Source organism: Xyrauchen texanus, chromosome 37 (genome assembly GCF_025860055.1).
Source record: "Xyrauchen texanus isolate HMW12.3.18 chromosome 37, RBS_HiC_50CHRs, whole genome shotgun sequence".
Taxonomy (NCBI): Eukaryota; Metazoa; Chordata; class Actinopteri; order Cypriniformes; family Catostomidae; genus Xyrauchen; species Xyrauchen texanus.
In genome coordinates this window covers 5512628-5528862 of record NC_068312.1, presented here as the reverse complement: position 1 = coordinate 5528862, position 16235 = coordinate 5512628, and the positions used below count along the sequence as shown (strand labels likewise).

Sequence of the window (16235 nt, the reverse complement as noted above, 5' to 3'; positions counted from 1 at the left end):
TTCCTTCTGCCAGTTGGTGGCGCTATAACTTTGACTCACAATAGTCACATCCATGTGACACACTGCTGAAGTTTCATCGAGATCAGTTAATGTATGCAGAAGTTATAACACACTTCCTTGCTATTTGCTCCCTTCATATGCTACCTTTATGGGGTTTTTGAGCTTCAAAGTTTCCTTTGCAATGTGTTCCACATTCAAACCAAAATATCTGACTTTCTGTTGGTCTGAGCTAATGACTGTAAATTAGAAAGTTGTCCGGCTCGATGAGAACAATATAATTCCTGAGTTTTGTGACTCTAGGTCGAAGTATAAAACCAATACCCCACTTTTGTCAACAGGTGGCGCTACTGAGCCCCTGCACCACGCATCAAAAAAGAATATTCAACTTTGAAGCGCTGCCACGACCACAGTATTTAAGATATCAATAATCCTTTCACACGTCTACATCTGCCGTGTGTTTACATTATACACATAAAGTTTTAAGTAAATCGGGTAAAAATAAGAGTGTGATTTCAAAGCATTTTGAAAGTGACACACTTCCTTCTGCCAGTTGGTGGCGCTATAACTTGGACTCACAATAGTCACATCCATGCGATCGGCCTCTTCCAGCGATCACACTGCTGCGGTTTCATCGAGATCAATTAATGTATGCAGAAGTTATAACACATTTCCTGTTTCACTTTTCGCGCCATAATTTCGTTTCTCGCCACGGCCAAACCGTTCGAGATATCAAAAATCCGCCGGCAGTTTTTCATCCTCAATGTCTTGACTTCATGCTGACCGAGTTTCGTGGCGATTGGTGGAATTCTCTAGGAGGAGTATTTCACATTCCATTGCATGTGTTTTCCAAAGAACCCTAAATAGACGATTTCCTGTTGGGCTGAGGTAAAAAGTAAAAGTATGAAGGATATATGAAACGATGAGATCTATATGTGTACCGAGTTTCATATTATTACATGCAAGCGTGTTTGATTTATGGACCAAGTTTTCGGACCCTGTTTCAGGGGGCGCTGTCGAGCCCCCCTGCCACGCCCAGGTACCAGCTTCAGCCCGGCCCTAATGGCCGCGGGTTCTGACCAGTGTGCAAAGTTTCAAGAGTTTTTGAGCACGTTAAGAGCCCCAAAAGTGCCCCAATAGTCGTAAAAATAATAATAATAATAATAATAATAATAATAATAATCCTAACGAAAACAATAGGGTCCTACGCACTTTGTGCTTGGGCCCTAATAATAATAATAATAATAATAATAATAATAATAATAATAATCCTAACGAAAACAATAGGGTCCTACGCACTTTGTGCTTGGGCCCTAATAATAATTCTAACGAAAACAATAGGGCCTTGCCTTTTCAAGGCTTGGGCCCTAAATAGAAGGTTGCTGATTCATGGTAGAGAGTAATTTGGTCACATTTATTTTAATAAACTGCTCTCTCAGAATATCCTGTGGGACAATTAGAAGTAAAATTAAGTTCAAACAAAACTACGTTATTACGTTACACTTAAAGAGTTTAAATTAAAAAAATGTAGATGAAAGTGGAAGCTAACATGGCCAAGCTAGTAGTTACATACATACAATACTTTTTTAACTTGGTAACCTTGATAGCTAGCCAAGAGAACCAAATACTAATATAGTCTAGACTAAGAGAGTAAGCCATGTAATTAGATAGTTAGTAAGCATACTGGCAGTGAACAGAAAAAAAAGTCAACATAAGTGCTATAACAGAAACAAAAAAAAAAAAAGTCAACATAAGAGCTATAACAGAAACAAAAAAAAAAAAGTCAACATAAGAGCTACTGTTGTAGATTTTTTGCCTTAATCTATGAAGAATCACTCTCAAATTCTTAGGTTTTGATTTCAGAATATTAGACTTTATTGCAACCAATAAAGCCGAGTCGGCCTGCAGAGCAACTAACTAACTCTGGCTTTCATTCACTTAAATACATCTTCACAAACAAGGTTGGGCTTATCCTTTTTTAAACATGCATTATTTGGTCAAACTCTGGTCTGACCAAATTAGGAAGTTACAGAACCACCTTTGCAAGGGATATTTTTCTCCCAGCAGTCATGAGAGCCCATATGTAATGCTTACTCTGCAAACTTTCAAATGTCACACATAAGCAGTCATGAGAGCCCACACGTAGTGCTTACTCTGCACACTTTAAAATGTCACACATATATAGAACACACATTCTTAAGGCCTTCATGCACATACAGCCAACTATATGTTTGCCTGTCAGATATAACTGTGGTACAATTAACAATGTTTACATGTCAGATATAACTGATAAAATCTCCTACACTACTTACGTGTGGTCATAGTGTTTTACACATTTCCTTTCTTGAAAACAAACTATCTACTTCTCCTCTTCCTCCTGTTTTGATTTGCAGTGTGATTGATGATCTAGCCAACCAATCAAAATGTACCCCTGCCCATAATTGGCTGAAATTCTGCAACATTGTAACTCTGTGACCCTGTTAAGCAAGCGAGAAGTCAATACTATGAGTGCACTCCCAGTGGTTATGAAAATTCTGTGCAAATTCACATTCAAATAAACGTTATTCAAGTTCAAGATTGATATTCGTTTGCTCAAACTGAATTCATCTTCACAAGAAGATACATTGCTTTTTCACTCAGGTGCAAAATACCTTTTTGTGTGCTCAAAATATCATCTCAAATATAATTTTGCCATTTCATGGGAGTCATTAGGTCCTATGATTGCCCTGTGTGGTTCTGTACCTTGCAGGAATATGTGGTTGATTTACAGGACCAGGTGTAGTCTGTGGTGCAGAAGCTGTTCTATCGTGATGATTCCAGGGTAATAATGGATTATTTAGTAGCTGTTTCATGAACACAAGAATGAAGTCCATGCATCCCCAATCAACACATGTAAACATAATTCAACATTTATAGGACACTCTGCAGCACACAATGTAAAGCAGATTTCCAGATCCAGAACTGGAGATTTTTGCTTTTCAGAATTGTCCAGGATCCCATTACACGCACAGCCTAGGACGTTTATCACATTATTTCATCGAAAATAGACCTAATTTAAATTAGATGACATATTCCATGTGACAAAAAAAAAAAATTAGGCTTTGAGAGATCTGTTCAATATTACTAATAGTTTAAAAGAAATAGTTCACCCAATATATATTTTTTTCCTGAGCATCATTTTCTTACCCTCATGTCAAGAGAATTTCATCTCAGGAAAAATATCTGAGTGACTCTTCTCCATATAATGAAAGTGGAATGTGATTTTATTTGTCACTCTCATAAATAAAAACATATCTAAACAACTCATGTAGTTTATTCCAAGTCTTCTGAAGACGTACAATAACTTTGTGTGAGGAACAGACTTAAATTTAAGTCTTCTTCGGTATAGCTCTCAACTCTCATTAACGGTTGCAAATGTTTCAATTTGTCTTGTTATAATCAGTCAAGTCACACATAAGTGCCAGTGATCAAACCTGGCACAATGGAACTATACACCATTTTTAATTGAATACATGTAAATGAGGTTTGTCAGCTCTGGCTGAGTGGAGGCTAAGATTTTTAGTGAACAACAACTTACATTTTGCATTGCAAAAAAAACAATTTCTTACTGATTTTTTACTGATTACAACATTTTGTATTGTTTATGCTTAAAATAATAATAAGAAGAATAAAGAAAAACTAATTGACAATGGTGTAAGAAAAAAAAACTTGTTTTCCCTTTTAATAAAAAAAAATTTCTTAACCAATGAATTGGCAAATAGTTTCTTTATGCCATACTGTAAGTATAAACTTTACTACATTTTGTTAGATTTCTCTGAAAACAAGACCAACATTTTTATGTCAGTTTGCTTTTCAAGTAAATTTGTATTATTTAAAGAATGTTTAGATATTTCTACTGGGGGAAAAAGGAACACTTTACAATAAGTTTGCATTTGTTAACATTAGTTAATGACTTAGTTAACATGAACTAACATGAACTAACAATAAACAACACTTATTTACAGCATTTATTAATCTTGGTTAATGATAATTAATACATATACTAACATATTTCATTACATTAAAAAGGTGTATAAGTTAACATTACTTAATACATTAGCTAACATGAACTAACAATGACCCTTTTACAGCATTTATTAATCTTGGATTATATTAATTTAGATTCAAATGTAATGTGAACTAACAAGGAACAGCACCTCTTTTCAATGTTTATTAATGTTCATTTATATGAAGGCCTATAATAATATATAGTGTATGTACATCTTACACATTTCTCACATTGAAAGGTGGATATGATAACATTCATTGAGGGGTAGAAAAGTTGGATGGATATAAAAAAAATTGTCACTCACCTATGTTCCTGGGTGATACTTTACTGAACTACCTAATAAAAAAAAAAAAATAATATGTACAAGTGAAAACTCTTTAATTAATATTAATTCATGTGTTACTAACATTTGTGGATAAAAGTATTTGTTATGCATATTTATGAACGTGGAAACCGTTAGAACATCAATTAATGTTTTTTTAATATTTGTTTATTCTTAATTAATGATAAGGAACTATTTATCATGCATATTTATGAACCTTATTGCAACGTGGAAACCGTTAGAACATCAATTAATGCTTTATTAATATTTGTTTATTCTTAATTAATGATAAGGAAGTATTTCTCATGCATATTTATGAACCTTATTGCAAAGTGGAAACTGTTAGAACATCAATTAATGCTTTATTAATATTTGTTTATTTTTAATTAATGATAAGGAAGTATTTATCATGCATATTTATGAACCTTATTGTAAAGTGGAAACTATTTGAACATCAGTTAATGTGTTACTATTGTTTGTTGACTCTTAATTAATGATCAATAATAATAATAAAGTATTTATTTGTGAACTTAATTGTAAAGTGGAACGTATTTCTACATTACCTAATGTTTTACTAATGTTTGTAGGCTCTTTACTTACATTATTTAACTGTAAAAAGCATAAATGTTAGGTATCGACAGACCTAATTTGTAAAGCAATTCACATGTTACAAACATTTGCAGGACATTTTTTAGCATTATATAGCAAAGGTAGTACATTCATTAAAATATCCAATCACTATCGAATCAACAATCAATACCACTGTGCAGAATAAAATAATCTTTAGCAACACAAGAATGGTAAAACTGTCAAATAAGTTTTGCACGGTAGAACTCCACTCACGTTTCCTTAAAAAAAATGTAAAGTTAAGTCCTTCATTTGGAACTTTATTGTTTCTTCCACGTTGGGTCCATTTGTAATCCTTTGAAAAACCTGTGGCTGGTTTGACGGAACCAGATTCCTGAAGCGATCCTTCAATAGAAGCAGTCAATACTGAATGGGAGTTTCAGCGAGTCTCCCGTTTCCATGGTATTACTGTTCGGCATTGTTGGTAATGTAGTTGTTCACCATGAATTCGACAGCTTATATTATATATAATATAATGTATATTATTAATATTAAACAAGACATAAATACTGTATAGACGTGTTATATTTACATGTTTGTTAAGTCAAGTCAAGTCAATTTTATTTGTATAGCGCCTTTCACAACACACATTGTTTCAAAGCAGCTTTACAAAAGTTCAGGCATTAACAGATGATAAAACTAATGTCTATAATGTCGATGAATCATCATTGTGTAATTAGATAAAACACGATTGTTTATCATGTTTAAAAATAAGTAATTAAATAGTAATTGTATTAATAACCCCAGTGAGCAAGCTGAAAGCGACTGTGGCAAGAAACACAAAACTCCATAAAATGTTGATTAATGGAGGAAAAATAACCTTGGGAGAAACTAGACTCACTGTGGGGGCCAGTTCTCCTCAGGCTAACATCATGTGCCGTAATTTAGCAATATTTCTTAGATGGAAGAATGCTGTTCTACATACATTGGTAATTTGATTTTCAAAGGACAGATTGGTATCAAATATAACACCTAAGTTCTTCGCTGTTGAAGATTATGTATACATCATGTTTGTATACAAACTCAGATACATCTTGGATGGCATGATGGTTAGTAAATTATCAGCAAATTTTCATTTTGGGGAAAATTATTACTGTAAGTAAGAACAGTCTAAAGGTCTGTACCAAGATTGGTGGATGTAGCTTAAAAATCATTTGGAGTTATATTTATTAATTTTGGTCTTTGTTTTGGCATTTTGGAAAAAGTGTTGAACAGTATGTTGGCTTTTTCAAGCAAACTAATAAGGATTGGGATGACTGTTTCCTATGGGGGTACCAGATTTTTTTTTTAAATAATTTTTATTTTGATTTCATTTTGACATTAATCTTGAATCATGTTTATCTTTTACCAGGTTGAGCAACACTAAGAAGCAGGCCATACATACGGTCATGGGCATCTGGATGGTTTCGTTCATTCTGTCTACACTGCCCGCTGTGGGCTGGCATGATACCACTGAACGCTTCTACACCCATGACAACTGCCGCTTCATTGTGACCGAGATTGGCCTAGGCTTCGGCGTCTGCTTCTTGCTGCTGATTAGTGGAAGTGTCGTGATGGGTGTCATCTGCATTGGCATTGCCCTCTTCCAGACCTTCTCCATTCAGATGGGCCAAAACGTGGACAAGAACAAATTTAATGTGCCCACCATTGTAGTGGAGGATGCCCAGGGAAAGAGACGCTCGTCCATTGATGGCTCAGAACCAGTCAAGACTTCGCTGCAGATTACTTATCTAATCAGTGGAATAGTCTTCATATATGACTTTCTAACTGGGTTCCCCATATTGGTGAGTGTATGTTTTAATTTATACTACAGTCAGTTTCAGTCTTATAATCTGGGGTGTGTTTCCAGTACAGCAACATAACTGGACCACCATCATTGGAGTAATGAAGTTGATAGTCACGGCTGTTTCCTGAACTATAATAAGGTTGCACATCCGTCATTCAAACCATATTTAGGGTTGCCAACTTTCCAACAGCCAAATTTGGGGCAGTCCAGCTCTATATACGCTGCACAACGGTTAAAGAGGTCCAACTAGAGCATGAAAGGACACAAAAACGAATTCGGTGTGAGCAGCCCTTAATACGCATTAAATGAAAATCGCTTTAATAGAAGGACCAGGAAGAACTACATTTCTATATAATTTTCGCTTTTAATAAAAACTTTCTGCCATAAGAATGAACCTGCAATCAATGAAGAAAGATAATATTTTCTGTCAAGAGTTTTCTTCCCCATAATTAAGCTTAAGCCTTTTCCATTAAAGCTTAACTTTCTGTTTAAAATTGTGACCGGGCGCTGATCTAGCTTCACGTTATTCAAGCTCTATTACAGCTCTATTTGATCACATGAAACAAAGATTAACTTTTTAATTCAATCATCATTCCAACGCTCCCCAGGGTTTCAATCTGGTTCTCCAGCACAGGTGATTCATATCAGCCTTATTTCCTCTCCGCGCAGCTCGTTTAGGGCATGAGTCATTCAGCAATTCTATATGTCATCTTTTAGCATGAATATCACTATCGCTCTCCCTACCAAGTGACCTTCGGATTGTGATTTATTCCCTTCAGAACACAGGCAATCATGCAACAGCGAACTCTTTCCAATCGACCGATACTCTAATTACAGCTTCTTTTCAAACCAACGCAGGCATTTTAACACGAACCGTTCCACAGCACACAGCAGTTATACACAGCCTCTGTCTGAGCAGATATGAGCCGAATTCGTCTCTGCAAGAGGTGGATCACACTCATTCATAATCATTCCGCAAACTCGTCTCAACTCTCAACATTCGAGATCGTCTCACCGCAAAGCCCTGAAAACACAAAGCAAGCACTGCTACAAATTTCCACTCATCGCTACACCATAACACCTCTTTTCCTCTTTCCATCAGGACAAAATCTTCACGCAGGTAAAATCAATCTATCATTTTATTTTATAGATATTCTTCTCTACTTTTGCCCGAATCATTGGATTACAAACTTTTATTTACAAGCTTGTCCATACAACTTAATTGCCGCATGATTTTAAAAGTGTTCATTCAACATTCTGTCTACCATTCGATAATGAATTAATAGATAAGTAGCCAATGTAGCTTGTTGTTTTGCCATCATGTCAGTGCAGCTGCCAGCTAGATGCAAGCCCAGTTCTACAGGGTTGCGACCATTAGAGCATCCTCAATTAAATATTTAAGTTTAATACTGTATATTGACAAAGCTTTTTTCTTTGAATCTCGGCGAACACACACAAAAAAAACCTGCATCAAAACCAATAAACATGTATGATCTTGTAGATCAGTGTGTCCTAATTTGGAGGCGCAGCTTTCTGCTTTCAAGCCTTCATTGATTAATTGAGCATTTAATTAATAAAGATTTCTGCTCTCGCATAGAGAATTTCATAGCAGAATTATCTCACTTAATCGACCACCTGTTGCTTCTGATTTCTGCTTCTGTAAAAAGTGGCACATAACTGCTGGTCAGTTACCCAAAGCCAAATCCACACCTTAACGAGAAGTGAAACCTAAAAAAGAATATTCTAGATTAGTGGTTGCGGATAACATCTTCGACATCGCTTTAATTTGTGAATTAAATCATTTTTATTTGTTTTCGGATCATTAAACATGATTTCATCTAATATATAAATTTATATTGGACAAAATCTCACTTTATGCAGGACAAATATTTTTTATTGGTTATATGGTTAAACCCTGCTGTACATATACATGGACATGTGTACTATGCATGTACAACTCATGATTGTTTGACCCATATAAAGTCCAGATTCACTTTATAATGCTTTAAAAATATCAAGGAAAAACAAAGGGGGCGCATGTTCCCCTTCTGTCACTCACTCGACGTTGTGACGAATGAATTGACACAAGGGGTCTTCCTTGGACGCCGAATCGTACCGCTGAACCTGAAAAAAGGCCAACGTCAAGTTGGCAGACAGAATTTGCATGCCCCACCTGCAATATTTTTCCTGATAACAGTCCATGTTTTAATTATTGCTATAAATGACTCAAACAAACTTTAATTTTCAAAAGATTTGGTTTTCTGGGTCAGTTGTATCACTCTGGTTCAGTTTAAACTGAAAAGTGCAAATTTGAGTGTATGCATGGTCTGTGCATGTCGATGCTCGTTTTATCACTGTAGAGGCATGTTTGATGACTTCCAGATAAAATAGTAAGATAGATGCACAGGGTGCAAACTGGACACAACAATGACAATGTCAGGTCTTCCTCCTCTGAAGGGAGCACTTTAGGTTCACCGCCTGATCCCAAAAGGGAGTGGTGGGAATTCTGGGCACCTAACCGGGCTGGGGACTCAAAATCACATGTGTTTGTCCTGGCCCGAACTCCAGGCATTCGCTGGTCATAGAGAGCGCCTGCAGATCCCCAACCCTCTTGATAGAGGTGAGCCAGGAAGGTCGTCTTCAGCGACAGAGTGCTGAGCTCTGCGTCCTCCAGGGGCTCAAATGGGGCTCTCTGTAATGCCGATAGGACCACAAAGAGATCCAAAGAGGGAATCAGGCATGGCCTAGGAGGATTCAACCTCCTCGTGCCCCTGAGGAACCTGATGATCAGATCGTGCTGCCACGAGGGTCTCCCATCCAGTGTATCGTGATATGCTGCTATGGCAGCCATTTACAACTTCAGGGTCAAGTGAGACAGCCATCTCTCCAACCCCTCCTGTAAGAAGGACAACACAGACCCAACCACGCACCTCTGTGGATCTTCCCCACGGGAAGAACACCAGTTCACGAAAAGACGCCACTTCATAGCATACAGCTGCCTCATGGAGGGGGCTCAGGCCTGAGTGATCATGTCTATCACTGCTGGCGAAAGGCCTGCAAGGTTTTCCACGTCCCGTCCACGAGCCAGACATGGAAGTTCGGGAGGTCAGGTCTCAGGGGCCGGATCGTGCCCTGCTCCTGAGTGATTGCCTCACGGGAATATGCCAGGGAGGGGCACTGCCAGGACCATCAGGTCTGATAACCAAGTACGGTTGGGCCAGTATGGCACAACCTTCAGGACTTGCTCTCCATCCTCCCTGACTTTGCACAATGTCTGTACAATGAGGCTCACTGGGGGAAATGCGTACTTGCACAGCCCAGGTGTGCATTAAGGCATCTGTGTCAAGGGGAGCCTCTGAAAGGGAGTACCAAAGGGGCAATGACAGGACTCTCGGGAGGCGAACAGGCCCACCTGCGCCTCCCCGAATCTCTCCTAAATCAGCTGGACTATGTGAGGGTTGAGTCTCCACTCTGCAAGGAGCATTATCTGTCGTAAGAGCACATCTGCTGCACGATTGAGGTTGCCCAGGATGTGAGTGGCTCACAGAGACTTCAACGTCTGCTGAATCCAAAGGATTCCAAGCACAGCTGCTAACTCAGCATCCACTTCTTCCTGAGCTCTACCGCCCTAGAGCAGGAGCTCAGCAGACTCGTCCACTTCTGAAAGCTGCAGCTCACCCTCCGATGCTGTGACCAATAACTCATTGTCATCATGAGCCACGAACAAGACATTAAATCCACCCTGAGGCGGACCGCCTGCCTCGCTCGTGAACTCTACAGGGCAGAACGAGCGTGCTGGGGTATGGGAGGTGGACAGGTGGATAGACTCCCACAGCCACCACAAAAATTGCCCATGGCACTCACCGCCACTGCCGCCTGTGCTTCAATACAGGACGGACCGGGTTGGGGAGCAGCCGCGGTGGCAAAGAGAGAAGAGACCATGACCGAAACGTTGTCATGGATATATTCTCGCAGTGAGAACATGTCCCATCCACAAATGCTGTCTCAGCGTGCTCATGGCAGATTTGGGTAGAGATAACGGCCGCACCCAGTAGCACAAAGGCGAAAGGACATCTTTAAAAAGACGCCAATCGTTTGTGCAAGCTCTTTTAGAGGAATTTACTTTTTTAATGAATTGCTCTTTTACACTTGTGAACTCAGCTGCTGAAATGCCCAGGGGAAGAACAACACTCGACCGTGCCAGAATGAGACCACTGATGTGCGCCTTAAATCCAGCAGCCCGTGAAACGAGGTGATTGGACGAACACAATGCGTGAATTTGGCGCTGAAGAGCAAGTCTGAATGAGTGGTGCTTGCCATCTCCTTTTATACCCGAATGTCCAGGGCGGAGAGTGGCATGCAAATTCCACTTTGCAATTCTCCTGTGATAGCAGACTGTGGTATTCATCTGGGCACTCAGTTTCAGGTGCCTTCTAATTTCAGGACAAGCCAACTTTAAATGATGTCGTTCCTATGCATACGCAAGAGTTCACCATAAGCCTGTCTCTATCTCTGCATCAATCAATTTAATTGGAACATAGCCTACCATACACCCTCACGTTGAATGCCGTGCTCAACCCATTCCTACCATAGAGTGAGTTCTTGCTTATCAACAACGTACACATTTCACACAAAAACATGTGCTCTTCCTGTTAAACTTCCTTAGACATTGGAACAGCCTTTCATTTTTCTACCACATCCCCCGAAAATATCTACCAAGGCCATTGGTTTTCATCCACATGGCCCCCCAACATAACTAAATCCCCACTCGGAATCCTCTGCCCTGTTTGTCCCATCGTGGTAGCAGCCTGCCTCTGGGGATCAGAATGGACATCCAAAAGTATCCTAATTCATTGCGATAACCAAGCCATTGTCCATTGCATTAATAAAGGCAGATCTCGTTCACCAGAATTGTTGCTATTTCTCAGGCTAATTTGTATTTCAATACATAACCAATTCATCATAAAAGCAGGACAAATTCCAGGATAAAAAAACAGATTGCTGACTCTCTCTCTCTGGTTTTCTTTTTCAGAGATTAAGAGTTTTGGCGCCAGAAGTGAACCCTACCCCAATCCCATTCCCTCCCTGTCCAGAACTGAAATGTCTATAAACCACCCTCTCAGACTCCTCCACCAAGCTTAAACTTAAACATTTTACAATCTACAACCTACCATTCCCAGATTATTCCCTTCTCTCCACATCTTCCTTCACTTCACACCTCAATCAATCAAAAAACCTCCATTCAGGAACCATCAAAGGATACCTAAGTGGCATCCATTTCTTCTTCAAATTAATTTTCGGCCAAAACTCCTCCACAATATACCAGAAGCTCTTTAAAGGCATCCACAAATCCCAACCCACCAGAACCGTCACCAGGCTCCCTTTTACCATTAACTGTTTTTGTGTTGTTTTCCCCAAACAACACAAAAACACTAGACATAATGTTCAGTCTTGCCTTCTTCGGCTTTGTTCGCTGTTCAGAAATCACTACCACAACAAAATTCGACCCAAGAATCCACTCCACCATTTCAGACCTTCATATCATAGACAACGAGACAATCAGATACTTTATCAAAAAAGAGGATTGATATTGTTTTTATTGTCTAGAGATGCACAGATATGTATTGAGCAGATACTTGGTGGTGATTACTCGTAGTTTCTGAGTATGAGTGCACAATGCTTCTAAGACCACTTTGACAACATGAGAAATATTTAGTTGTTTTAACCATTTAAATCTAGAATATTAGTTTTAATTGTATCCACCTTTATTGATATATATGTGGTTTCTTTCATGTGTGTGCTTGTTTGTGAGGGTGAGAGATCACGTTCCCCGTCTGTCGCTCACTTCGACGTTGTGTCGAAGAAGCGAAACTTTGGGGTCTCTCTTGAGCACCGAATATACCTCTGATCTATGACAAAAGGCCAATGAGAAGTTGGCAGACAGAATTTGCATGTCCCGCCCCCAGACTTACGGGTATAAAGGCAGAGGAAATGCATCTGTTTCATTCAGAAATTTTATTCGGAGCCGATGGTCGTGTATGCAGCGAGCTGCGAGTCACACACCTGTTCCTCTACCTCTGAGAAATACTGCTGTTGGATCTACGGCACACTTCAGCAGCTTTCTCCTTCTCTGCACGGCAGTGCAGTTTGCCCCTGGGCGCTTCAACAGTGCAAAACTGAAAGAGTGTTTTGTTAAAAGAGAGACTTTCTCTAAAAGAGTATTTTCCTCTAAAAGAGCAATACACAGCGGCGTTGAACATCCTTTTCAGGACGCGTCTTTATAAAGATGCCTTTCCGCCCCTGTGTAGTTCCTGGATGCGGTAGAGTGCTCTCCGCTTCAGATGGCCACAGGGGCTGTGTCGCGTGTCTGGGCTGCGATCACACAGAGGCAGCGTTTGTGAATGTTCATGTTCTCACTGCGAGAGCATGACCATGGCAACGTTGCGGTTGCGGCTTTCCTTTCCAACCGAAGGAACGCCACTCCTTCTTCCCACAGGATTGAGGACGACGCAGCTGGTTCACAGACACCCCAGTCCCTTTCTTCACGGAGGTGCATGATGAGCTGATGACTGCATGGAGAGCACCTCTCTCTACTTGTTACAAAGCCCCTCACTCATCCGCTCTCACTACACTCGACGGCCCTCCTTCAAGTCCACCAGGCCAAGGCACTCAAAGATCTGCACGAGGGTAGTCATGATCCCAACGTGCTGCATGAGCTGCGCTCAGCGACCGACCTCACCCTCAGGGCCAAGAAGACCACAGCGCAGTCACTAGGGCAGGCGATGGCCACACTTGTGGTTCAGAAACGTCATCTGTGGCTGAACTTGGTCGAGATGAGCGAGACGGACAAGACACGCTTTCTTGACGCCCCTGTCTGACATCGTCGAGGACTTCGCCCAGCAGTTCTCCGTGGTGAAAAAGCAGACCACTCCCTCCCCCAGTGGAGGGCCAGAAGGAGAATTCTTGTTTAAGTATATTTCATTTGCCACATTCTCAATAAAAGAGCTATTTCCTTTGTCTCTGGGTCACCTGGCCCGCAAATGCCGTTCTCACGGCACTCTGCCGCCACACCTCAACAATCCCGGCATGCTGGACGTGGACCCCCCCCCGCCTTTAGCCCCACGACTGTTCAGTTACTGTGCGCCCACAGGGACCAGGTGCTCAGGCACCTCAGCCACTTAGGGTTTCAGGTCAACTGGGAAAAGAGCAAGCTCGCCCCGGTTCAGAGCATCTCTTTTCTCGGCATGGAGTTAGACTCAGTCTCAATGTCAGCGCGCCTCATCAACGAACACGCGCAGTCAGTGCTGGAATGCCTCGTCGCCGGGCTTGGTTCTCGGATCTTGTACTCCTCTGAACGGGTAAACACCTGGTAAATTCCCCTGAGGAAAGACCTTCTTTCTCAGGGACGGGGCACGCTCTGGCATCCGCACCCAGACCTCTGGAACCTCCACGTCTGGCCCCTGGACGGGACGTGTAAGATGTAGCTGATCTACCACCTGCCATCGTAAACATGATCAACCAAGCCAGAGCCCCTTCTACCAACTTTATGCCCTTAAGTGACGCTTTTTCGCGAATTGGTGTTCATCTTGGGCCGAAGACCCACAACGGTGCGCAGTCAGGTCAGTGCTCTCATTTCTGCAGGAGAGGTTGAAATGCACTGGGTGGTGGATGCCATTTCATCTGCAGCTGGTCGTTTTGGCATGTCAAGTACCTGCCCACTCCTGTGTCAGCAGTACACGTACACGGCTCAGCACATGGCGTGATTTAAATTGGACCCCTATTGTCACTTCTTTGACACAACATCGAAGTGAGTGACAGACGGGGAACGTCTAGGTTACGGATGTAACCTCCGTTCCCTGATGGAGGGAACGAGAGTTTGTGTCCTCCCGGCCACGTCGCTGAGCCGAGCCACTGTTGTGGCCGGACCATTTCCGGCTCCTCAGAAAAATGAATGAAACAGACGCATTTCCCCGCCTTTATACTCGTATGTCCGGGGTCGGGACATGCAAATTCTGTCTGCCATTGGCCTTTTTCATAGATCAGAGGTATATTCGGCACTCGAGAGACCCCTAGTGTTGCTTCTTCGACACAACGTCTCGTTCCCTCCATCAGGGAATGGAGGTTACATCCATAACCTAGACGTTCCCAAGCACTTGTCTGACATCCAGTATTTTTTTTAACAGATAATTCTAAATGTTTTCTGTCATTTTGACAGATAAAAAAAAAACAGTATGAAAGAAAGAAAGAAAGAAAACTATTTGAAACTAGCACACAAGTTTTCATTTCGCACAGTCATTTTTGTCCTAAACGTAGTGACTCCAAAAATCATGTGTTATGCTGGAAAAAGGGATAGGAGTAATTGTCTGTCACTTTTACTTAGCCCAACAATAACACAGGATGGTACAGAGGTGGGGTACATTTTTTCCATTAAGGGCCATTTGAGTATTTATGAAATTATTTGCGAGCCATATTATACTTTCTATTATACAATATTTTGTGTTGTTCAGTGGTGGGCCGTGAATTAAAAGTCTAGGCATTCAGTGTGATTCATGCCAATAAGAAAACACAGTTTCACAATGAATAAGACACCCTATGCCTTTGGGCATCATACATTATGTCGCAGCTAACTTGTAATATCAATTGACATTTTAAAAACACGTCCTCGCATGAAATCCAGAACTTGAAACAACACTTAATGCTCAAGCAAGACTAATTTTAACTGCGGCATGACTGTTTTGTGAAATGAATGTCTCCCGAACAGACATTCAAAAATTATAATTTTTCATATGAATCTAACAAGGAGGTCTATACTACCTGGAAATATGTATCTAATAATATTTGGGATTTAAATGTTGCTTGCAATACATTTTGTTTCGTCAGGGTATGAAAAGTTGGTTATGCTGCGTTCAATTCAAGTTGGATGTGGGTTATTCCTACTTGATATCTCCGACCATAAATGCATTTCATTCCCCGATATTCGGAAGATGACGTTTATCAGTTTATCAGGTGTTTGACTCTCATTAGATATGTCTCCTAACAACCCAACTTATAAACAATGCTGCAGCGCTAGCATTTGTGCTTCAGGTGTACGTTTATCAAAAGAGATTATAATGAAACAAGCTTTAATACCATGTAATGTGGAACCGAACTAATTTATCGCTATTACTCAATAAAGTGAATGTTTATCACTAACTTTGTATATCTTCCTGAGTGTACACATGTTTGTGTGACTTCATGCCCCTGCATCTCGGTGAAATCGGAATTTAGAATATCTGCACAAGCCTACAAGTTGTATGTAATTCTGACTTCAAGATACATTCCATTGCAATTTTCCTAGTAGGAAGATGTAAAATCCGACTTTCCGAGTTGAATGGAATGCAGCACTACTTTTCAAAACTTGATCCGACACTGAATGCTTAAGGAGCCTAATTTACACTTAGAAACCCCCTGATGTT

The 16235-nt window shown here is 40.5% G+C and overlaps 1 protein-coding gene across 1 annotated transcript in view; it reads left to right on the top strand.

The window, feature by feature from the left end:
• The window catches only part of LOC127630716 (probable G-protein coupled receptor 153), a 103583-nt gene that overhangs the window by 71641 nt on the left and 15707 nt on the right, over nt 1-16235 (top strand). Inside the window, exon 3 of the mRNA XM_052108442.1 lies at nt 6346-6778. Coding sequence (XP_051964402.1) covers nt 6346-6778 — 433 coding nt within the window. The remainder of the gene's footprint in view (nt 1-6345; nt 6779-16235) is intronic.